General features: G+C 33.7%; 1 protein-coding gene across 4 annotated transcripts in view; it reads left to right on the forward strand.

Annotated features, from left to right (window-relative positions):
* The window catches only part of ATRNL1 (attractin like 1), a 743,508-nt gene that overhangs the window by 136,943 nt on the left and 581,010 nt on the right, over window positions 1-25,555 (forward strand). For all 4 annotated transcript variants that reach the window (XM_004374869.2, XM_023729981.1, XM_023729982.1 and 1 more), the window contains exons 12-18: window positions 1,170-1,378; window positions 2,397-2,515; window positions 8,550-8,682; window positions 12,999-13,180; window positions 18,447-18,660; window positions 19,643-19,831; window positions 22,323-22,541. In XM_004374869.2, the coding sequence (XP_004374926.1) occupies window positions 1,170-1,378; window positions 2,397-2,515; window positions 8,550-8,682; window positions 12,999-13,180; window positions 18,447-18,660; window positions 19,643-19,831; window positions 22,323-22,541 (1,265 nt within the window). The remainder of the gene's footprint in view (window positions 1-1,169; window positions 1,379-2,396; window positions 2,516-8,549; window positions 8,683-12,998; window positions 13,181-18,446; window positions 18,661-19,642; window positions 19,832-22,322; window positions 22,542-25,555) is intronic.

A 25,555-nucleotide genomic window follows, 5' to 3' on the forward strand; every position in this document is an offset into this window, starting at 1 on the left:
CTACTCACCAAGGTAGAATGTAGAGCACTGTCTTTATAAACTGTGTTATGCCAATTGAGCTAGATGTTCCTGGAGACCATGATCCCCACAGCCCTCCACCCAGCAATTCAGTCCCTCAGGGAGTCTGGATGTGTCTATGGAGCTTCCATGACCTTTCCGTGTACAAGTTGTGCTGGCTTCCCCTGTATTGTGTACTGTCTCACCCTTCACCAAAGATACCACTTATCTATAGTATAATGACATCTTTAACAGTTCATTTTATTGCCACTTTATCCAAATTATGTAAAATTTCCCCAGTATTACCACATAATGACTTGATACTAGAAAACAGCTAGAAATTAACCACAATGAAACTATGTAACTGTTATCATTCAGCTTTAAAAAGGATAATAAACAGCTTCTCTATTGAAAAAGTGTGCTACTTGACTTTCTATTTTACTTTTTAAAATATGAAAGATATTCTTGAAGCATTTCCTGATCTTTCCAATTTATAATATTAATAATATTTCCAGAAATAAAAAAGTGTGCTGTTTTGAGGACACGTCAGACTTCTTTAGCACTGACACTATTAATTCAGTAATTGTTTGTTTCTCTTTCCAAATTGAAAATTTGAAAATCTTTTTGATTATTTTACTCTTGTTCTTTTTATTTTAAAAGAGGAGAATAAAACACCATTAAGAAGAGCTCTTTATTTCATTTCTGTATCTGTATTCATGAAGTATAATCCAAAATAGCATTTCTGAAGTTTATTTTATTATCCATGTATAACTATTATCTATTTCTTAAAAAATTGTCTCCCACCTTGTTAAAATAGTAGTTATTTTCCTGATCCAAAGAATAATCAAAAGAATACTATATTTAATCTTTGTTCCATCTCCTTTTTTGCATTAGTGATAAACACATTTTGAAGACTTAATGTTTTCTTAATATACTAAGATGTATGTAATATTTCATATTTTATCTGGAAAATCTTCAGGAAATCTTATAATAGCTCACTTGGTGTTTTCACATCATATTGTATGTTAGAAATACGATTTTAAAGAACAGTGCTGATGTAAGTATTTAAAAATAATATAAAATGTATATTTAAATGTATATTAATTTTTAAAAACTAGTACATTAGACTTTTTAACAGTATGTTTTTAAAATTGTTGTTTTGTTTTTAATAGGTCCATGTATATATTTGGGGGATTTTCTAGTGTACTCCTTAACGATATCCTTGTCTACAAGCCTCCAAATTGCAAGGCTTTCAGAGATGAAGAACTTTGTAAAAATGCTGGCCCGGGGATAAAATGTATTTGGAATAAAAATCACTGTGAATCTTGGGAATCTGGGAATACTAATAATATTCTTAGAGCAAAGTGCCCTCCTAAAACAGGTAAGGATTTTTGTTGTTTTTCCCTCCCTCTTTGTCAGGAAAAATTCTGTACTTTGTTAGAAGTGGAAAAGATTCATTTTGCTTATGAGAATTATTTTAGTAGCTTTCATTAATTAAAAATTCAAATCTGTAATTAGGAAATCTAATGTTTGAGCTTAACAGCAATTAGTAAGTTAATATTTTAATTAGATACTTTTAGTTTCTTGAAATATATAAAATATTTTTATATGAGTCTTGTATATACATACATGTGAATGAATTATTTTTCTATATAAGTAAAAAATGCTTTCAAATACATCATTTCTAAGAAATACTGTGTGCTTCTAATAAATAAAATGAAGTAATTTATTCTGCATTTGTTAGTATTTTTTCTTCCTGAATTATTGCCAAGCCAGACCATAAAATTAAAAATATTTCCAGAATTTGATGACCAATGTTCTAGTTTCAAACTCCTTATAAAAATGTTGAATAAATAAATCAGACTTATAAAAAGTTAGCAGTAAGTATTTATTTATTTATGAATGATTAGGATTAAAAAATTCAATTTTTTAAAAATGAGTGGGGGATTTTACTCATTTTTGATGCTATAATTAACAAATGTATTTTATAGATTTACTAATCTATAGTAACTCAGATGTCTCTAAATATCCTTATGAAGAATGAATCTGTAAACAACTATTTTTAAAATGTTTCTTTTGGATGTTTAGTAATACATTATGTTCAATAAAATGCCAGTAAGTACTTTTCCCCCTTTCACAATATGTAAATTTTAAATGCCTGCAGAATCCTGGTGGAATGAATAATTAAGATGGTGGTAGGGAAGCATCTGCAACCCTGCAAACACAATTAAGCTACGAAGTTAACTTCATATTGGGGAACTTATTTTTATATTTAAGGTCATAATTATGGTTAAAAAATGCCTTGGTGATTCTTAAGCAGATGTTAAAAATGTGTGAATTAAGAAGTGTGACATCTTCTTATTCCTCCTGATGTGTTCTGTGTCCCATTTGTATTACAGCTGCTTCTGATGACAGATGTTATAGATACGCAGATTGTGCCAGCTGTACAGCCAATACAAATGGGTGCCAGTGGTGCGATGACAAGAAATGCATTTCAGCAAACAGTAACTGCACCATGGTTAGTGTTTATGGGTAAATGGTGTAGTTAACATTGCTGTTTTATAATCATTAGCATATCATTTAATAAAAAACCCCGTTGCCGTCAAGTCGATTCCAGCTCATAGCGACCCTATAGGACAGTGTAGAACTGCCCCACAGGGTTTCCAAGGAGCGGCTGGTGGATTTGAATTGCCCACCTTTTGGTTAGCAGCCAAGCTCTTAACCACTACGCTACTGGGGCTCCCCTCATTTAATAACACTATACAAAATAGAAGTTTACATATCAAGACATTTAGAAAATAGGTAAGGGAATCACTCACTTCCTGGTACCTTGTAATTTCAGACCGTGTAGCTCGAATTTTTCAGTGTAGATTCCATTTACTATCCAGTAACTTTTACTTCTTTTCATGGATGATACTGTTACCGCAATAATGTGGATTGGAGCCGCCTGCCGCAATAGCCAACTCTGAGACAGGGGTGAGGTGAGCAGCAAGAGGTTTATTATATATCCATATATAGGAGACAGAGGGGAATAGATTCCTCCAAAAACCCGTCTGTCCCCCTGGAGATAGGCGGAAGACTTTAATAGGGACAGGATTATGGGGCTTAGAAGTTTGTGTTAGTTCCCCCTTGAGGTGGTCACATCTCAGATGGGTTAATCTTTTACTGATATTCTTGGGGGATATCTGGTGACATCCTAGTTTTCTTGTCCCAAGATGAGTGCTTTGTTCAGTTTTTCATCCTTAGATCATTATCACTTGTTTCCACCCTCCAAGGAGGAACATCAGTTAATCTTGAACCTTTTGTAGAGACTGTGACCGGAGGGAGAAACAAGGTCATGAGACAGTGTGGGGGTCAGCAATGGGGAGTAATGATAGTGAGCCTGGCCTATGCAGCCTCGTCCAATACTGGGAAAATTCTTTGAAAACTGATTTAAAAAAAAAAAAGATTATAAATGTTGTCTTCTGTGCTGACGGAAATAGGATTATATAGGTAAGTATTGAAATCATCTGTATGGGATTCTTTGTCAGACAAGCCTTAATAGTGGTGTAGGCCAGTATTTAGTTTACAACACTGTATGTAAATTTAATCTGAGAATTGAGAGTGTGGGTTGCCTTTTTATCAGTCTCTAGATCAGTGGTTCTCAACTGGAGGCAATTTTGTCCCTCGGAATATTTGTCAATGTCAGAAAACATTTTTGGTTTTCACAACTGGGGGGCTGTTACTGGCATTTTGTAGGTAGAGATCAGGAATGCTGATAAACATCCTACAATGCATAGAGCAGCACCATACAACAAAGAATTATCTGCTCAAAATGTCAATACAGGCATACTTTGTTTTCCCTTGCTTCGCTTTGTTGTGCTTCACAGATAAAGCGTTTTTTAAAAATTGAAGGTTTGTGGCAAGCCTGGGCCGAGCAAATCTATCGGCACCATTTTTCCAACAGCATGTGCTCACTTTGTGTCTTTGTGTCACATTTTGGTAATTCTTGGAATATTTCAGACTTTTTCATTATTATTGTATCTGTTACGGCGATCAGGGTCTTTGATGTTACTATTGTAGTTGTTTTGAGGTGCCATGAACTGCGCCCATATAAGACAGGGAACTTAATCGATAAATGCTGTGTGTGTTTTGAGTCCTCCATTGACTGGCTTTTCTCCCCTCTCTCCTCTCCTAAGGCCTCCCTATTCTCTGAGATATGACAATATTGAAATTAGGCCAATTAATAACCCTTCAATGGCCTCTAAGTGTTCAAGTAAAAGGAAGAGTTGGTCTCTCGCTTTAAATCAAAAGCTAGAAATGATTAAGACTAGTGAGGAAGGCATGTCAAAAGCCGAGATAGGCCAAAAGCTAGACCTCTTGCACCGGTTAGCCAAGTTGTGAGTGCAAAGGAAAAGTTCTTTAAAGAAATTAAAAGTGCTACTCCAGTGAATACACGAATGATAAGAAGGCGAAACAGCCTTATTGCTGATACAGAAGTAGTTTAGTGGTCTGAATCGAAGATCAGACCAGCTGCAACTTAAGCCAAAGCCTAATCCAGAGCAAGGCCCTAACTGTCTTCAATTCTGTGGAGGCTGAGAGAGGTGAGGAAACTGCAGAAGAAAAGTTTGAAGCTAGCAGAGGATGATTCATGAGGTTTAAGGAAAGATGCCATCGCCATAACATCCAAGTGCAAGGTGAAGCAACAAGTGCCGATGCAGAAGTTGCAGCAAGTTATCTAGAAGATCTAGTTAAGATAATTGATGAAGGTGGCTACACTGAACAACAGGCTTTCAATGTAGATGAAACACCCTTATACTGGGAGCAGATGCCATCTAGGACTTTCACAGCTAGAAAACCTGTCAATTCATAGTCAATGCCTGGCTTCAAAGCTTCAGGGGAGAGGCTGACTCTCTTGTTATGGGCTATGCAGCTCATGACTCTAAGTTGAAGCCAGTGTTCATTTTTCATTTTGAAAATCCTAGGGCCCTTAAGAATTTTGCTAAATTACTCTGCCTGTGCTCTGTAAATAGAACAGCAAAGCCTGGATGACACACGTATGTTTACAACATGATTTACTAAATATTTTAAGCCCGCTGTTGAGACCTACTGCTCAGAAAAAAAAGATTTCTTTCAAAATATTACTGCTCATTGACAATGCACCTGGTCACCCAGGAGCTGTGATGGAAATGTACAAGGAGATTAATGTTGTTTTCATGCCTGCTAAAACAACATCCATTCTGCAGCCCACAGATCAAGGAGTAATTTTGACTTTCAAGACTTATTATTTAAGAAATACATTTCATAAGGCTTTAGCTGCCACAGATAGTGATTCCTCTGATGGATCTGAGCAAAGTAAATTGAAAACCTTCTGGAAAGGATTCACCATTCTAGATGTAATTAAGAACATTTGTGATTCATGGGAGGAGGTCAAAATATCAATATTAATAGGAGTTTGAAAGAAGTTGATTCCAACCCTCTTGGATGGCTATGATGGGTTCAAGCTTTAGTGGAGGAAGTAACTGCAGACGTGGTGGACAAAGCAAGAGAGCCAGAATTAGAAGTGGAGCCTGAATATGTGACTGAATTGCTGCAATCTCATGATAAAACTTCAGTGGGTGAGGAGTTGCTTCTTATGAATGAGCAAAAAAATTGGTTTCTTGAGATGGAATCTACTCCTGTTGAAGATGCTGTGAACATTGTTGAAATGATGACAAAGGATTTAGAATATTACATAAACATAGTTGATAAAGAAGCAGCAAGGTTTGAGATGATTGATTCCAGTTTTGAAAGACATTCTGCTGTGGGTAAAATGCCATCAAACAGCATTCCATGCTACAGAGAAATGTTTTGTGAAAGGAAGAGTTGAGCAGTGCAGCAAACTTCATTGTTGTCTTATATTAAGAAATTTCTACAGCCACTCCACTTTTCAGCAACCACCACCCTGGTCAGTCAGCAACCATCAACATCTAGGCAAAACCCTCCACCAGCAAAAAGCTTACAATTTTATGAAGTCTCAGATGATGGTTAGCATTTTTTAGCAATAAAGTATTTTTTAATTAAGGTGTGTACATTGATTTTTTAGACATAATGTCATCGCACACTTAATAGACTGCCAAAAACAAACAAACAAACAAAAAAACCCATTGCCACCGAGTCTGTTCTGATTCATAGCGACCCTATAGGACAGAGTAGAACTGCCCCATAGGGTTTCCAAGGAGTGCCTGGTGGATTTGAACTGCTAACCTTTTGATTAGCAGCTAAACTCTTAACCACTCCGCAACCAGAGTTTCCTAATAGACTACAGTATAGTGTAAATATGTCTTTTATATTCACTGGGAAACCAAAAAATTCATTTGACTCTCTTTATTGCAATGATCTGGAACCAAACCCACAATTATCTCCGAGGTACGCCTGTAGAGCTGAGTTTGAAAAACCCTATTTTAGGTGAAGAAAGACTGTTGAAAAAATTACAAAATTAGTATTTATGGTAGATGAGGATGGATTAAGAGCAGGAAAACTTAATATTTTAAGCTAATAGCATCAAGATACCTCATGATTTCTAGAAGTCGACAAATTGAAAGAAAAAATTTTAAAAAACAGTATTTTCTAAGATTTAAGATTCTCTCATTGGACTATAGCTTAATAATGAAATAATGTGTACAACAGATTTTGCAGAGACAACTAAATATAATATACATTCATTTTTCTTTTTCTGAACTTTTATTAATCAACAAAAGTATGCATTTGTTTTTTAAGATAGCGTAATGAAGCAAAAGGTAAAGAAAAAGGAGTTCAAATTCAAACTACAGACAATTTTTTTATGATTTCTAAAATTTTTCACCACTAACCAATCTTATTTCATAATATTTAAGTTTTATGATTCTATTCTAAATAATATTTAAAACTTAAAATGGAAGGTTGGAGGTTGTTCACTGTTAGGATTGGACCCTTTTGATTTTATGGATACTCTGTTGATATATACCTTCCAGTGATATAAGTTGCTATAATAGCAAGATGTACTTCAATTTTATTCAAGTTATAACATTAATATGACATGGCTATGCCTTGAAAATTTGAATTACTTTTTAGATTTGCATTAATATTCAACTAGTAGGAGTTATTTTAGTGAGTAATGTGGAAATAGGGGTTAAATAAAATAAGGCATGTGAATAAGGGACTAAAATGGAGAATGTTATTAATAAAAAATTACTAGCAGATTTCATTTTAAGCTTTGTTGGCTAACCCTAAGTTAATTTGTGTTTAGATGGTTAAACTAGGTGAAAAACCACATATTCTTTATAATTTAAAAATTGTGTTATATAAGTAATTATCAACTACATATTTTATAAACTGGGCTTTCGCTTTATATTTTATTTTTGCTAATGATATGTTCACAAGGAAAGCACTGGGCTAGATAGTGTAAGTGGGCAGATGGTACTCACTTGTAGTTTAGAATTTGATGTAATGTGTTTTTTAGACAATTTTATCAGAATGGTGATTAAGCTAAACCAAATGCTAATGAATACAGAAAGGTCTATGGGATTTTAGTGCAAATTATGTGCATTGCTACCCTACTTCATTATTTGGCCATATTTACTGCAAGTTGCATATTTTGTGCTCTAATAGCTCATATAAACTGCTTGCTTCTCACAGATTTTTATTTTAAATTTACATCTAAACATATTAGAGTGAAGATCAGTAAAGTGAGAATCTTCATAGTCTGTTCATCTGGTTCATTGGGCCAAAAAAAACGCCGTCCACGTTTCATAGTAACAGTCAGCTTTCTTTCGTCATTGGTTAAATTGGCCCTGTGTCCGACTGAAATATAAGTTCATCTATTGTATTGGCTCAGTATCAGTAAACAACTGTATTGTTCTTAATGAAGAACAATAGTTATTTGGATGAATTCTAATGTTACCATTGTTGTTCTAAAGACTGGCATTAAGCTGTTATTTTTTCTCTTATGCCAACACGTTGTTTAGCTCTTCTGCTGCCGTATTTATAGGTTATTTTATTTATCAGATAATTAAAGTAAATTTATTTCTTTTCAGTTAGCTGGTAAATATTTAGACTTATACTCTAGTGATTATACTGAATGATATTAAGATTTATATGCTACATGACAACAAAAAACTAGGGATCATGAGGATGTTGTGTTACCGGGCAACATTACACTTTGCTGCACACGGGGTCCCCTTGAGTTGGAACCAAAATTGATGGCAACTAATAACAACATGAGTCAGAAAAAATGATCAGTAAGAAAGTTTGTATGTTTCTAATGAGGAGGTGGTGGTTAGATAAGAGTCACAAAGTAATTAGAGTTTAACAAATAATCTTCAATAGAAGAGGCTTTCGTTAGATAGTTTCTGTTGGATAATTTGAACTTTTTTTCAAAAGGATGCATTTTAATTAATTGAAAAACTATAATGAATTAAATGAATATGAGAGATTTTGATTCAGTAGAATTGGACTTGGGGCTAAAAATCTTATTTTAAAGTTCACGGGTGACTTACGTATACACTGCTTTACAAAGGTGAAAAATAACATGCTTTTATCTTTTAATTTTCTAGACTGTCAAAAACTATACCAAATGTCATGTGAGAAATGAGCAGATTTGTAATAAACTTACCAGCTGTAAAAGCTGTTCACTGAACTTGAATTGCCAGTGGGATCAGCGACAGCAGGAATGCCAAGCTTTACCAGGTAAAGATTTCAGAATTCAGTAAACGAGTTTTATAGTCTGCATATGAATACAATTATAGTAAAGAGTGTTTAGTAAGAACGTTCCATTTTCTAAAATGAAAAGTAATAGCAAATGTCAAACCATAATATTGGAGTATTAATAGCATTGTTTCTACTTAATTTGTAATTTCAAGAAATTGGGAAAGCAAAGCTTTATAATTATATGTTTCCTTCTAATTCTTTAAAGATGTTTATGATTGCTTGTGTTTATTATATACTATCGATAAGATTCCTTTTCAGGTTTTAAAAAATTATTTCTTAAAAACATAGAAAACAAGCACCTACAGAACTAATATCCAGATTTAAGAAATGTTAACATTTTGCCATATTTGATGTAAAAGCCCTTTATTTTTTAAATTCAGTGAACTATTTTGACTATTTTTTATTATAAATTGTAATATTTATAATAAATACATAATTTTATGAGAATCTAGGTAAGTTGTACAAATCATAACAAAGTTCATTTTAAAAAGTAATTCCAACTTGTTTTTCACTGTCAACATTCTTTCTAGCGGAACCGTTCAGAGTAGTCTTCTTTTTAATTATAAAAGATAAAATCAAAAAATGATATATGTATTTGTCCAGCTCCATCTTCTTGTTATACAGATAAATTGAGACACATACTAGATAAGTGCCTTGCACAAAGCTGGATGCTTTATAAATGGCAGAGGGTATCCTATCTCTGCAGTTTTCTGCCTCTTTCTTTGCCATGTTTTTTTTGTTTTGTTTTTCATAGAAAAATTTCTGAACCTATGTAATATAAAATGTATTGGAAAACTTGATCACAGATATTATTATTTCTGAAGATAATCTCTCTACAAGTTCATGTAATAAAATAAAAATTAGATTGCTTTTAAAAGTACCATTGAGTTTTAGAATGTTTATTCCAATTTTGAATTGTTTATGTACTGATCATTAAACCTTTCAAGTAGTGATCTGTGTGTGTATTTTCACTTTGTGAAAATTAGATAATATTAATGCAGTAGGCAGAATTGGAGAAGCAAAAGTAAGATGGCACTAAGAACTTGAAAGTAATATTGATCTCTAAGAGGTAAACTATACAATCAACATACAGATCAATAAAAGTATTTACAGAGACTCTTTCAAAGATGGAGTAAATCCTGGACCAAAATACGACTTGGCTGAAGGAATTTAGCTTCAATAAGAAGGGAATTTGATTACTAGTGGAAGTTTGGGAAAACGATAAAGAAGTTGACTTTGGGATTACCAGGTACTCATTTTCCAGGAAAAAAATGTTGCTTTGTTATAAGGGCTCTACTTAATCAGGCTGTTATTTTGAGGATACAATCAAATATTGAATTATACACTAACTTCTCTTGTTCTATTCTTACATTATTTCCTTGAAGTGATTTGGTACTTTGGATTCCAGAACACCATGACAATTACTATATTTGTGGCCTCAAATGAAAACAAGGGTGTTCTAAACAACCTTATTAAATGGTAATTACAGTTTCTTGAGGAATTACTATGTTTCAGGCACTGTTTAATCCTTACAACAGCAGTTACCACAGGGCAGGAGTCTCTAAGATCCTTTCAAGGGGTCTGTGAGGCTGAAACTATTTTCACAATAATACTAAGATATTTTTTGCTATTTTTATTCTCTCATGGACTTAGGATGGAGTTTTCCAAAGGCCACCTGATACGTGATATCACAATAGATTGAATGTAGAAGCAGAATTGTAAATAGAGCTTTCTTATATTAAACCTGACATTAAAGAGATTTGCAAAATTGAACAATGATGCCACTCTTCTCATAATTTTGTTTTTGTTTTGGAGACTATATTTTAAAAATATAATATGCTATTTATGTTAACTTGTAATAGGTTTTTAAATGATTATTTTAAATGAATAAATAAATCTATACTTAAAATTATCAGTTTTAATTTTTAATATGATACATATCAATAGAGACATATACATAAAGAAAAGATCTATGGGCTTCTCAATAATTTTTAAGAGTTAAAGGGATTCTAAGACCAAAAAGTTTGAGGACCACTGCCTTAGAAGAATTCCATGAGGGTTGCACAAAGCACCTAAGACCTTTCATCTAGGAAAGAGGCACTGATATATTTAATGTGGTAGGAAAAGTAAAATGCAGTCCAACTTTATAGAATAGTGTATTAATGAAACACTACATTGCATGGTTTAAAATCAAGAAAGGTGTGCGTGGGGTTGCATCCTTTCACCATACTTATTCAATCTGTATGCTGAGTCTGAGAAGCTGGACTACATGAACAAGAATGTGGCATCAGGATTGGTGGAAGAGTCATTAACAACCTATGATATGCAGATGACACAACCTTGCATGCTGAAAGTGAAGAGGAGTTGAAGCGCTTAGTCATAAAGATCAAAGACTACAGTCTTCAGTATGGATGACACCTCAACAAAAAGAAAACAGAAATCCTCACAACTGCACCAACAAGCAATATCATGATAATGGAGAAAAGATTGACGTTATCAAGGATTTTCTTTTAGTTGGATCCACAATCAACACCCGTGGAAGCAGCAGTCAGGAAATCAAACGATGTATTTCATTGGGCAAATCTGCTGCGAAAGACCACTTTCAAGTGTTGAAAAGCAAAGATGTCACTTTGAGGACTAAGATGCACCTGACCCCAGCCATGATAGTTTCAGTCCCCTCATATGCGTGTGAAAGCTAGATAGTGAATAAGGAAGATCAATGAAGAATTGATGCCTTTAAATTACGGTGTTCGTGAAGAATATTGAATATACCATGGACCAGAAGAACGAACAAGTCTGTCTTGGAAGAAATACAGCCAGAGTGCTCCTTGGAAGCGAGGGTGGTGAGACTTCATCTCACTTACTTTGGATGTGTTATCAGGAGGGACCAGTCCCTGGAGAAGAACATCATGCTTGGTAAAATAGAGGGTCAGCGAAAAAGAGAAAGACCCTTGACGAGATGGATTGGCACAGTGGCTGCAGCAGTTGGCTCAAATATAGCAATGATTGTGAGAATGATGCAGGACTGGGCAGGGATTCGTTCTGTCCTACATGGGGTTGCAATGAGTGGGAACTATCTCAATGGCACCTAACAACAACAACGACACAGGTTAATTAGTGCACATTAGAGTATAACTTGATAAAGTATTTACAGACTTGTGCTTTAGTAAATAGACTGTTTTAAGTTCAATGTGGACTTTCTGAGAATAAACCACTATTACTGAATAATAAGTTTAAAATTTAGAAAGACCAAAAATAAACATTAGAATGCAAAGATTATAGGATCTTTACTAAACATAAGTGAAATGAGTCATCTCTGTCCATTGTTATAATTAAAGAATTAAAGAATCTAAGTTATATTAGAACAGCACACCTGGGCTATGGAAATCAGATTTGGAGGACAGTTAGCTACACTTGTAGAAGTAATTTTGAAATTGATTTTTTAAAAATTTATTTTTTTGTTATTGAGACTATATGCAGCAAAACATACACCAATTTAACAGTTTGTACATGCACCATTTAGTGACATTGATTACATTCTTCGAGTTGTGCAGCCATTCTCACCCTCCTTTTTGAGTTGTTCCTCCTTCATTAACATAAGTTCATTACCCTCTAAGATTCCTATCTAGTCTTTCAAGTTGCTTTTGTCAATTTGATCCCATATAGATAGTTCTTAAAAGAACATAATGCTCAAGGCAGAACTTTTTTACTAGTTAAGCTAAACTATTGTTTGGTTTTAAGAAGACTTCAGGGGATATTTTTGGTTTAAAGTTTAAAGATTATCTCAGGGCAATAGTTTCAGGGATTCGTCCAACCTTCATGGCTCCAGGAAGTCTAGAGTTCATGAGAATTTGAAATTCTGTTCTGCACTTTCACCCTTTTGATCAGAATGAAATTGCTTTTGTTACGTGCTGATTGTTTTTCTATTAAAGTGATCTTTTCTTGTGTAAGTTAAACCTTGGGATACAAATATAGTAGTAGTCTTAACTTGTTGTAATACACTAGACTTTACACTGAAAACCTATCAAGTACAATCAACACATTTGAACAGATTTTCTAGAAATCATTTAGCTTATGCTTAAGAATTAAAGGAAAAATTAGCATCTTCTGTTCTCATTCTACATCAAACTATTTGACAAATTTTGCTTAGGAATTTATTTTGAGGTATTGAAAAACTTTCATCTTTTTAGAATTTATCTAAACAAATACAGAAGTAGTATTTTTTATTCTGAAATAATTGAAAAACATGTATGCCTTTTGGAAATCTAAAAATAAGTTATAATTTTTTTTTCTAGCTCATCTTTGTGGAGAAGGATGGAGTCATATTGGGGATGCTTGTCTTAGAATCAATTCCAGTAGAGAAAACTATGACAATGCAAAACTTTATTGCTATAATCTTAGTGGAAATCTTGCTTCATTAACAACCTTAAAAGAAGTAGAGTTTGTTTTGGATGAAATACACAAGTATACACAACAGGTAACAATTATGTATTATGATAATATGCTATGATAATCTCATAATTATTGGAAATAATACAATCTTCTTTGTTTTTTGTACATTATTCTTACTAAATCTTGGCACTAGAAGTGCAACTTATTGCAAAAATAAACAGACAGAGGACTTATTCTGTACATAAATCACTGCATCAGTTTATCTAAAAGTCATCTCGTATGAATAAATACACCTGAAAAACTTCTGCATATAATTTAAGAATTTGTTTTGCAGTATAATTATTAGGTAACTTGAGATGTTCCTTATGATAAAAATACTGGACCAACGAATTGGCTACATTTGCATAAATGTGTCTTGTGTGTATAGTGTATGTGTTGGGTGGTGTTATGAATTAAGTTTTAGAATTACGTTACTTGTCTAGGTTTAGATTTGTTTGAATTAATATACTAAAAGTTAGCAGAACTAAAGTTTTTAAAATATATGGAAGTTACTGGAACATATAGCACTTAGAAATCCTTTCAGATTTTTAGAGAGTTGCTTTATGGAAAAGTTAATGAATTCCTAGAAAATGCTATTAAAATTCCATTTTATAAAAAATTTTCAAGAGAAATTTACAGATACTATACTTATTTCTATTCTTGAGTTGTTAAAACATAGTCAACTCAAGAGTAGATTAAGTATCAAAATTTGAAAATAACTTACTAAATCTAATTTTGAAATACTTTATATAGTTTATATACTTACTTGAAATATATTAATATAATGTAAGTGGTGATAGTAGATCTTTATATTTTTTTTGGAAAATAAAATTAGAACTCAATCAATATTGAGTTCCATAAATCAAATCATAGGTAAGTGATAAGGCTAAACAATAATAAATGCCTTGAATTTGGAGTTTGTTCTGGATTTGACCCAGTGTTTGAGACATATACATACATTTATACATAATACACTATGGTATATGATGTACAAAGGGGCCCAATTTCTATATAAATAATGATGCGTCTGTAATTCAAATATTAGTTTGAAAATTATATGAGGTCAAAGCTCATTGATTTTCTTTTGGACCTTAGGTAATAGCTTTTATTTGTATAAGTGCTCTGTTGATACTCCAAAACGTCACTCTGTCTAGTGTAGTTAACCTCTCCAGCTCTAGGTTCCTCATCTATAAACTGAGATGATTTGAACCTGTCCAGAGCGCCTCGGAAGACAGGCCTGCCAATCTATTTCCAACAGGGCACAGCGGTGAAAACCCTATGGAGCAGTTCTATCTACTCTGCACACACGGTGCAGCTATGAGTCAGAATTGACTCGATGGCAACTAGCAACAACAACAACCTTGTATATTTATTGTGAGGAATGAGATAATGCTTGTAAAGAATATGGGTAAATTTTATTTTTGGATGTTTACTGTGATTATCATTATCTTTATTTTAAGGGTTATTATTTTTGTATCTCCATTCCCACTATTGCTCTTATTACTATTTCCAGGAATCATTGTGTAGAAAATGAATTCCCAGATGACTAAAATTTATTTGCTGAATAATTTGTTAATATTGACATTGATTGTGAAAAATATTTGCCCTAGCCATGTATTTTAATTTGTCTGTGATTAATAACAAACTTCTTTCCCCCCTGAAAGTTGTACTAGATCTTTTTGTCTCTTAAAATCACTTCTGGTTTATGATGAAGAATATGAACAAATGTTACTGATTTCCTTTTGCTAGTAACAGCAGAATATGCATCTTTTTTTTAAAGAATTGTAGAAGAACAGTTATGTATGAATGTTAAAATGCTGTAAGAACTTAAGCACATTTCCTTTTGAAATTTTTATATGTATTTTCAGTTTACTGTTGCTGCCTACCCTAATTTTGGGGGTGGTATTGAAAGTAGCGTATTTTTACGCAAATAATGTGCACCTTATATGTATGTTTATAACTGCTTCCTCCCCCCGTGAGATATTTTCATAAGTGCGCTATGCTAATTTTTTACAGCAACATGTAAAAAAAATTGATATAGCGTCGCTTACAAAAATACCTCATGGGGAGGAGGGAGCAGTTGGCAAATAAACATAGAAAGTGCATGTTATTTGTGTAAAAATATGGTACATTTCTTATGAGTATCAATAATGGATAATCCAATTTCTAATGCCAATTTCTATCTATTGAGCCAAAGTTTTCCCAGTAATAAAATTGATAAGTTAATTTTATCCGAGGGATTTTATAAATACTCAGATATTTTGAAATGGATATCACAATATGATTCTTGGCCATACAAAATAGTTCTTACATGCCTAAGATTAATAGAGGGGGTAAAAACAAAAAACGAAAAACTCTTAATAACTAAATCTGTATAAAAAATTAATCTGTAAAACAATTTTTGTATAAACTGTGATTATTTTTCTATGAAGCAGAGAGACCAGTATTTATTCATTTCATTTAGTCCATTTATTGAGCATCTTCAAAATGCTTGGCAGTCTGCTACTTGCTCAGAATATAGTGATTAAAAGACATTCTCTGTTCTGAAAGAGTTTACTGGGGGGAGGGACAGACACAATGATAATTGTGGTAACTACAATGATAGATGCACACAAGGTGATTTATGAGGGAAGAGTGTGGACATCTGACCAGTAATATGAGCTTAAAGTTTTGTAGACAAATTTCCTAGCTAAGTTTTACCAAAGTTGGGGTAGGTCAGCACACGAGAACATTTGTAAGGAGGCCAAAGAAACTCCTAAGTTTTTTGTCTTAACTTGTCTTGTTTGAGAGCTACTAGAGGTTTTGTACAGCTAGAGAATAAGATGTATGTGGTGACATGTAGGAGTAAGCTATTGATTTTTATAATATTTTAGAAAAATATGTCAAGGTATATTTGTAAAGTCTTACTTTTAAACTTATATGGCATACAGCTTTAGTTAAGAACTGCTTATATTCTTATGATGCCAGGCGCTTCACTTTTCTAACTGTGAAAACTGAGGGACAGTTACCAATGAACAAGTGAAAATTAGTTCTATGAGTACTTGTCACTTATAAAGATTATTACGGGCAGATCTACTTTCCTTGAATTTTAGAAAGTGTTAGTATTTAGCATTAGAGCTGTCTTGCTTTTTCCTTGTTTAAAACATATTATTTTAATGAGCTATTTTGAGAAGTTGCATGCTTCTAGATTTCTTGTGTTAGTTGCTCATTTTTCTTGCTTACCATTATAAATCATAAAGAGTGGGCTAACAACTGTTTTGAATGGGTGATGAACTTAGATTCGGTAGTCTGGTGACCAACATGCCCTGTAAATGAAGCATGTTTTGTTTCACTGGAAAGCAGAGCTTTACTAAGATTTCAAAGGTGGGAAATTCTGCAAGGGACATTGCATTAAGCATATCATTGTATAAAATGAATTATATTCTGAGTTACTGCAGTTGCATAAACTTAAGAGAACCCTTCCTTGGCAAATAAAGGTCAACAAATTAATACACTTTCAAGAGACATCTTGGGTCAAATGATCATCTACTTATCGGAAATGGCTAATGAAATGTTACAGTGATTTACGGTGTGTGACAGTAAATTTTTATAATACAGTAATTTATCTTTCATTTTCAACTGCCTGTCCAGTTCATTTACTGAATAATAGTTACTTTAAATGTTTTATCAACTGCTTCATTTTTCTCTTCATCTCCTCTTCCTCTCAAATTCTTATCATGGTGAGTTAGGGAGTAATATTTCATTTTAAATGACTTGTCTTTCCTATAAATAGTTAGGAAATATAGGCAGAGTTGCCGTAATGTGAAGCACAATCATTAATCTGAAATATCTATGTTGGATTGACTCCTGCTGTCATTATCAAGAACTGGAAGAATGTTAGTTTTTTTATTATCAAAATATCCTTGAGAATAATGTCTGAAATATTTAATGATCACAATGTGAAGCAACATCTGTATTTTTATAATTACAAACATTATTTATTCTCTGTCTCAGGCATAGTGCTGGATGGTAGAATATAACCGCCTCTGCTGTAAAGAACTTTGTTTAGCAAAATTTATTGACTTCCTTCTATGGGTACAGTACTCAACTAGGCAATACGTGATGTACTCGCATAATGAATATTCAAAAGATATTTTAATTTTATTCAGGAAATATTTGTTGGATGTCTAGGTTGAGTGTGGAGTTCATTGTTTTTATACACTATACAAATTTCCATGCCTATGGCCATCTTTATAACCTCTTTACAACCATTTATATAACATATTTAGAATAACTACTGATATAAATATCTTGTTTTTAGGTTGTTAAAGACTTAACTGGGGAGAAATATTTTTCTCTACCTTTATGGCCCATAATGTAAAACAAGAGATGCTATGGAGTTTTGAAACCATTTCACACTGTAATACAAGATTGGTAGCTTAGTATGTTAGAAAATAAATTATATATATTAAGATTGAGGTGTTTACCATAATTTTGTAAAGAGAGTAGCTTGGATGAAGAATACATCATTATTTTTGCATACCATAAGAGTAACATATTTTAAAAATTAATGATTAAAATGAAGCATATAAATACAGAAAAGGTTTTGTTTTCATGCTAATTTTGAAATATTAGTGAGAGCATTAAGACTATTCAGTTAGTGGAACTTGTCAACCTTTGTTAGCTATATTTTGGGCCCAAGAGCCACAGATTTTACCAGTTTTCTTGTTCTTTTTATTAGTGAAAGAAGATATTAATTTATCTAAAGTTACATAACCGTTCAAATGTAGTAGTGGAAGTCTGAACCGGGAGTGAGGCAGTTCCTCTTCTCTCAGTCCTTTTGCAATCCTGTTATGAAGTCTTCACCGTATAGTGTTTGTTTGTTTTGTTTTCTATTTTCCGACCCTGAAGATAAAAAGCAATTTATCTTTAGATTTCTTAACCTATAACTGATTAGACTGGTAATAGTAGTAGTAGTAGTAACAGCAGCAACAGCATCGTGTTAAGTTTTTTAACAATCTTGCCTCATAAGGTAGAAATTTATATCAGACCTTTATATCCCCATTTTATAGAAGAAGAAACGTAGGTTCACAGGTGCTAAAAAACTGACTCCAAACATGTAACTAAACACAAAACCTATCTTTAAAAAAGTTTATATCGTTCTTCAAAATGTGCTGGGGTTGTTAATTATTCTCAATACTAGAAGTCGTTAGAAAGGTGGGTCTATGTATTTTCAAGTGAAATTTTTAATAATCATAAACTATTTGTGAAGGAATATAATAAAGTATTTTTAAATCTAGCTTTTTTAAATCCCCCTTTCTTATTGTTTACAGAAGGTATCACCTTGGGTAGGCTTGCGCAAGATTAATATATCCTACTGGGGATGGGAAGACATGTCTCCTTTTATGAACACAACCCTACAGTGGCTTCCTGGTGAACCAAATGATTCTGGATTCTGTGCATTTCTAGAAAGGGCGGCAGTAGCAGGCTTAAAAGCTAATCCTTGTACATCTATGGCAGATGGTCTTGTCTGTGAAAAACCTGTTGGTAAGTAGTCCAGTCAACCAATATTTCTTTAAAAATATAATGTTTTCAACCCCTCCTCCCACCACCTCGTTCCAGTATGTGATAGTCTGTGGGCCGGAAGTAACTTTCACCATTTTTTTATGAAGCAAATTCTCTGATTTTTAGGTAAGTTCCATCTTTATCCACTTTTCCCACTCACTTTTAGTGATCTCAGCATTAATTTGTGAAAAAAATTTTTTTTTCTTGTTTTATACAACCTTTATTTCTTGGTTGAAATAGTGGTACTATGAACATATGGTTGAGTTACTTACAGTATTGTAAGAACCTATTCTTAATTTCTTAAGTACTTTTACTTATACAATGGCATTTTGAAGAAAGATTTCTCTAAGATTAAGAAGTAATCGAGAATCATTTTAGTTCTGAGATTTATTTCAGTTGGAAACTGAAAGAGTCAAACATTTCTGTTACACTTTTTGAAATGGATTTTTTTAAGTAAAAAGGGAATATTGAATTCTATTCTCTTTTTAAATGTTATAGTTTATATAAAATTTTATAGCAGATTTTTATATTTTTATTTATTGTCCATATCAGAGACATATATTCACTGACAGGTCATCTACTTTGATAAGGTGTGGAATATTTATGAAAAAATTGTGGCTAGGAAAGCAAATAATGCCAGTTTACATAGTATCCAGTTTATATACAGAAAAACTAGGTCATGGATTACACTACAGTTGTATAATTTTTAAAATTGTACAACTTTATGTCCTTTGTAAAGAATTAAAAATTTCCAAGGAATTATGTTTTCAAATTTGATAATAAACTTAGGTATTGACATGTCATCTATTTTCATTTACTTCATCATGTAATTTTTTAATATGATTTTTGTGCCACGCTTGGCTTAATTGAAACATTCTCTAAACAGCAAAACAAATAAAACCCATTCACTTTTGTTGAAATATGGTCAACAGCTGGAATAATTGTATTTGTTGATTTATTCCAGTTAGTCCAAATCAAAATGCAAGGCCGTGCAAAAAGCCATGCTCTCTAAGGACATCATGTTCCAACTGTACAAGCAACGGTATGGAGTGTATGTGGTGCAGCAGTACAAAACGATGTGTTGACTCTAATGCTTACATAATCTCTTTTCCATATGGACAGTGTCTGGAGTGGCAAACTGCCACCTGCTCTCGTAAGTATTTATTTAAAGTGACTTTTCATTTAACAGGAACATGAATCATTTTTCTGTGTTGGAAAGAGGAATTAAACACTGGGGGAAGTTTCAAAAAATACAAGAAAAAATATTGTTATAGCTGGCTTTAAGACCTATTAATGCTGCTAGTCTCTAATTGGTATTATGCCATCATTTAGAATTCCACTAAGTATCTTGCCCTAAACGTGAACATTTTGCCACATCTGGTGCTTCCCCCCTGAACTCTTGAGCGTATGTTGTAGACAATATAACAACTCACGAAAGGGCTCACTTCAAGGATCACATACTACTGTTTGTACCTTTTTAGTGTCCTTTAATCTAGCACAGTTTCCATATTGTCTTCTTTTTCTTACACATAACTTTGATATTTTTGAAGAGTCCATACCAGTTATTTTGCACGTTTCTCAATTTAGATTTTTTTAAATTGTTTCTTCACAGTTAGATTCAGGTTAAACATTTTTTGGCAAGAAAATTGTACTGATGATGATATGTCCTTCTTTAGGCCTCTTACTAGGAAGCTCGTTTGCCATTATTGGTAATGTTAAGTGTGACCACTTGGTTAAGGTGGTATCTACCAGATTTCTCCTTTATAAAAGTACTTTTTCACTCTTATAAGTAGTAAGTGATCTCTGGGGTGATACTTTATTTTTTTATTGTGCTTTAGGTGAAAGTTTACAGAGCAAATTAGTTTCTCATTAAACAGTTAATACACAGATTGTTTTGTGACATTGGTTGCCAGCTCCACGATGTGTCAACACTCTCCACCCTGGGTTCCCTGTTTCCATTCAGACAGTTTTTCTATCCCTTCCTGCTTTCTTGTCCTTGCTTTTGGGCTGGCATGCCCATTAGTCTTGTATACATGATTGAACCACAAAGCACATTCCTCACATTATTGTTGGCCCTATTTTAAAAAAAAAACAAACCGAACCCCCTGCCGGGGGGTCGATTCTAACTCATAGAGACCCTATGGAACAGAGTAGAACTGCTCCCATAGGGTTTCCAAGGAGTGGCTGGTGGATTTGAACTGCTAACCTTAGCAGTCATAGCTCTTAACCACTACACCACCACCATAGACCTGTCTAATCTTTGGCTGAAGGGTGAACTTCAGGAGTGACTTCAGTACTGAGTTAAAAGGGTGTCTAGGGGCCATACTCTCGGGGTTTCTCCAGTCTCTGTCAGACCAGCAAGACTGTTTTTTTTTTTTTTTTTTAATTTGAATTTTGTTCTACATTTTTCTCCCACTCTATCCGGGACCCTATATTTTAATCCCTGCCAGAGCAGTAGGTTGTGGTAACCGGGCACAATCTAGTTGTTCTGGGCTTAGTCTGGTAGAGATTGTGGCGGTTGTGGTCCATTAGTCCTTTGGACTATCTTTCCTTTGTGTCTTTGGTTTTCTTCATTCTCCTTTGCTCCAGCTGGGATGGGGCCAGTAGATGTATCTTAGATGGCCACTTGCAGGCTTTTAAGACCTCTGGGGTGATACTTGGAGACAGTGTCAATCTCCTGTTTCCTAATATGTTTTTATCCAGTGGTTTTAGCATCCATTCATGATCCATTTACTTGCGTCGTCTGTTGATGACTACAAAATGGTTGTTTTCTAATTTTATCATTTCTTTTATATTTATTAGTTGGCATTTGTCTGTAAAAAATAATTTTCCCTCTTCCTTTGCCCCACCATCATACTCCCTTCTCCTCTCCTTCCCTTCTTCTCCTCCTCTCTCTCCCTCCTCCCTGCTTTTCTGAATTATTGTGCAATATGGGATCATGTAGTACTTTTTGCTTTTATTAAGTGCTATACTTCATTGTTTCTATTATTGTTTTTGTTGCTGAAATTGAGTTTTGGTGAGGTGGGAGCAACTTTAGGCTAGTTGCTTAGTCCTTTTAACATGTTTCCAATGTTATTTTGAGTACTTCCTTACTTTCTGACAGAAACAGGTGTTTCTGTCCTGGTATTTTCCCCCAGCCTGATATCAATTATATCCCCAAGGGTTATTTGTTCTTTTTAATGAAGAATGTATTTAGATACCAATATCTGGGAGCTAGGTATTCTTTCTGTTACTGGGTTGTCATTACTTCTAGGCACTTTCAGTAGTCAGATATATTGGATCTATATATTTAAATATTGAGTTAATAATCCAATTCCAGTCCAACAACACAGTATTCTTTCTCTCCTCCTCCCATTTCATATTCATGTCTTTAAATGCTGACTTTATTTTTCTCCATGGCATGGTTACCACACCTTTTCCTACCTCCCAAGTTATTCCACTTGTCTCCTCTTGCTTCCTAATGTGTTTTATTTTCTTTACATAATTGCTGTCTTTTAGGTATTATTGCAAAAGTGTATACCTTAACTATGGAGATATTTTGCTGTCTTTTTTTTTTTTTTAGGACTCTATGTATTTTTCCAATAGCTAACAATTGTTTGAATATAAAGTCATATAACATATTTGCTAATGTCCCTGTCATGCAGCTCAAAATTGTTCTGGATTAAGAACCTGTGGACAGTGTTTGGAACAGCCTGGATGTGGCTGGTGCAATGATCCTAGTAATACAGGAAGAGGATACTGCATTGAAGGATCTTCCCGCGGACCAATGAAGCTTGTTGGAATGCACAGCAATGAGATGGTTCTTGACACCAGTCTTTGTCCCAAAGAAAAGTACTATGAATGGTCCTTTATCCAATGCCCAGGTAATAAAAGTGTCATTGAAACAATTTTAGTTTCCGCTTGTGTGAACCAGGAAGGAGTTTTGCTCACTTATAATAAAAGATTTTTTTTTAAAAAAAGGATGAAAATGAAGCTCAAATTCCAAACACGGCAAACTATTCTTCCTTACACTATATCTGTTTCTGTTGTGTAGGTGGTATTTTGTTTGGAATCATTAAATGGGCTAACCAGGTGCATGGTATGTAATGATTAGATATGGTTTCATATGAACTGTTAAGTGGAAAAAAATATTCTACTCTGAAGTATAGTCTTTTATTCCTTATAATATTGTAACATATTGAAATTCAAAGAGCATCCAGTCAACCTTCATGCCAGTCATAACTATGAGAATTCTATATATAACATCTGTGATGGAGTTATCTATCCTCATATTGAAAGCTGCCATTGGTATTCATTTACTGTCTTTCCATTTTGAAAGTCATTGGATTTTTCAGAAGCTATCTCCTTAAGGAATCTGTTCTTATACTGAGTCAAAATCCACCTCTTGAAAGATTAATTTATGGAATATATTTTTATTGATTGCCTACTGTGTGTCAAGGAGTAATTTAGATGCTAGAGATACAACAGTTAACAAATTAGACTAAACTCATTTTATTCATGAAACTTATATTCTAATTAAAATTAATAAAATTAATTACATATACACATGCATACAGACAGATAAAAAGATAGATGTGGTAAGTGCTATTAAAAAATAAAGCAAGGAAGGGGGAGGTAATTTTCATAGTCTTTTTTGACATCTATTTTGGCCTTTCTCTTCTTTCCTGTCTTTTTAATGACCTTTGACTTCATGTATGATGCCCTTGATGTCCCTTTCTGTAGACTGACTCTTCACTTTCATGATAAAGTCCTTTGATGCACGGAAGTTTTTAATTCTGATGTTCCATTTATCTATTTCCTTTTTAGTTGCTAGTGCTTTTGATGTCATATCTAAGAATCCATTGTCAAAATAAGGTCCTGAAGATTTACTGTTATGTTTTCTTCTAAGAGTTTTATGGTTTTAGTCCTTATGTTTGGCCTTTGACCCATTTTAAGTTAATTTTAGTCTATGATTTGAGATAGGGTCTAACTTTACTCTTTTGCGTGTGAAGATCAAGTTGTCCCAGGAGCATTTGTTGAGACTATTTTTTACCTGTTGAATGGACTTAGCATCCTTGTCGAAATCTGTTGACTATAAATGTATCGGTATATTTCTGGACTTTCAATTGTATTCCACTGGTCTATATATCTGTGCTCATACCAATACTACACTGTTTTAATCACTATAGCTTTATAGTACATTTTGAAATAGAGAAGTTTGAGGCCTCCTACTTTGTTCTTTTTTGAGATATTTTTGACTATTCAGGGCCTCTTCCCATTCATTTGAGCTTGAGAATCAGCTCTTCCATTTCTGCCAAAAAAGCTGTTGGAATTTTGATAGGGATTGCATTGAACCTGTAGGTCACTTTGGGTACTATTGACATCTTAACAATATAAAGTCTTCCAATCTATGATCATGGGATGCCTTATTTATTTAGGTGTTTTTTAATTTCTTTGAGCAATGTTTTATAGTTCTCAACGTACAAGTCTTTCACCTCCCTGGTTAGATTTATTCCTAGGTATTTTTTTTTTTGGCCAACTCAACTTTTTACAGGTGTACAACTTATTGACAGCAATTACAATAATTGGCTATGTAACCCTACCCTTAATAATGTGATTTTTCCATCACTGCTATCCCCCTTCTTTCCTTTCCCCCACTTCCCCTTCCTACCCACCCCTGGTAGCCACTAATAAGCTTTGGTTTCTGTACATTTGCCTTTTCTTGTCTTTTTGTATAAGTGAGGTCATACGCTATCTGTCCTTTTGTGATCGACTTATTTCACTCAGCTAGTGGTTAAGAGCTCAGGCTGCTAACCAAAGGGTTGGCAGTTTGAATCCACCAGCCACTCCTTGGAAACCCTGTGGGGCAGTTCTACGCCATCCTGTAGGGTCGCTGTGAGTTGGAATTGACTCGACTGCAATGGGTTTGGGTTTTTGTTTTTTTTTTCTTTTTTTATAAAATGACTTCAAGCTCCATCTATGCTATGGCATTATCAAGACTTCATTTCTCCTACTGGCTGAGTAGTATTCCATTGTATGTATGTACCACATTTTGTTTATCCATTCATCTGTTGATGGGCATTTAGGTTGTTTCCACCTTTTGGCTGTTGCGAATAGTGCTGCAGTGAACACTGGTGTACAGGTCTCTGTTTCAGTGTTTATTTTCAAGTCTTTTGGGTATATACCTAGGAGTGGAATTGCTAGGCCATATGGTATTTCTATTTTTAGTTTTTTGAGGCACCGCAAGACTGTTTTTCAAAATGGCTGTGTATTCTAGGTACTTTATTCTTTTAGGTGCTATTGTAAATGGAATTGTTTTCTTAATTTCCTTTTCAGATTGTTCATTGTTGGCATATGAGAGAAAATGGCCTTTTTAATTAAAGATGGCCTCTGGAGTTCTGTGGCTACTATCATCCTATTCTGTCACTGAGTTTTCAGAAAAGAAGGAAAAAAATAAAAATTTTTATGACTACCAGCTGTCAACATCTATGATAAATCTGTAGTAATTAGCATAGAATGGTGGAAGAATGGACAAATAGGCTAGTGAAGCATGATACAGATTATAGAAACAAACCCATATATATATGTGGTTACCTGATTAATGACAGAGATAATGCTGCAGTGCAGTGTGGAAAAGGATGGTCTTTTCAATAAATATTGCTGGGTGAACTAGAGTTTGCGTAGACTTAGTATTATTTCTTCCTCAAGTGTTTGGTAGAGTTTGACAATGAAGACATCTGGCCTGGACTTTTCTTTGTGAGAAGGATTTAGCTAAATATTCAATTTACTTAGTAGAAATGGGGCTATTTAAGTTGCCTTGTTTTTCTCCAGTGAGTTTGATAGTTTGTATCTTTCGAGGAATTTGTCCATTTCATGTGCGATGTTACCGACATAAAAA

This window comes from Trichechus manatus, unplaced genomic scaffold (genome assembly GCF_000243295.1).
Source record: "Trichechus manatus latirostris isolate Lorelei unplaced genomic scaffold, TriManLat1.0 scaffold00031, whole genome shotgun sequence".
NCBI lineage: Eukaryota > Metazoa > Chordata > Mammalia > Sirenia > Trichechidae > Trichechus > Trichechus manatus.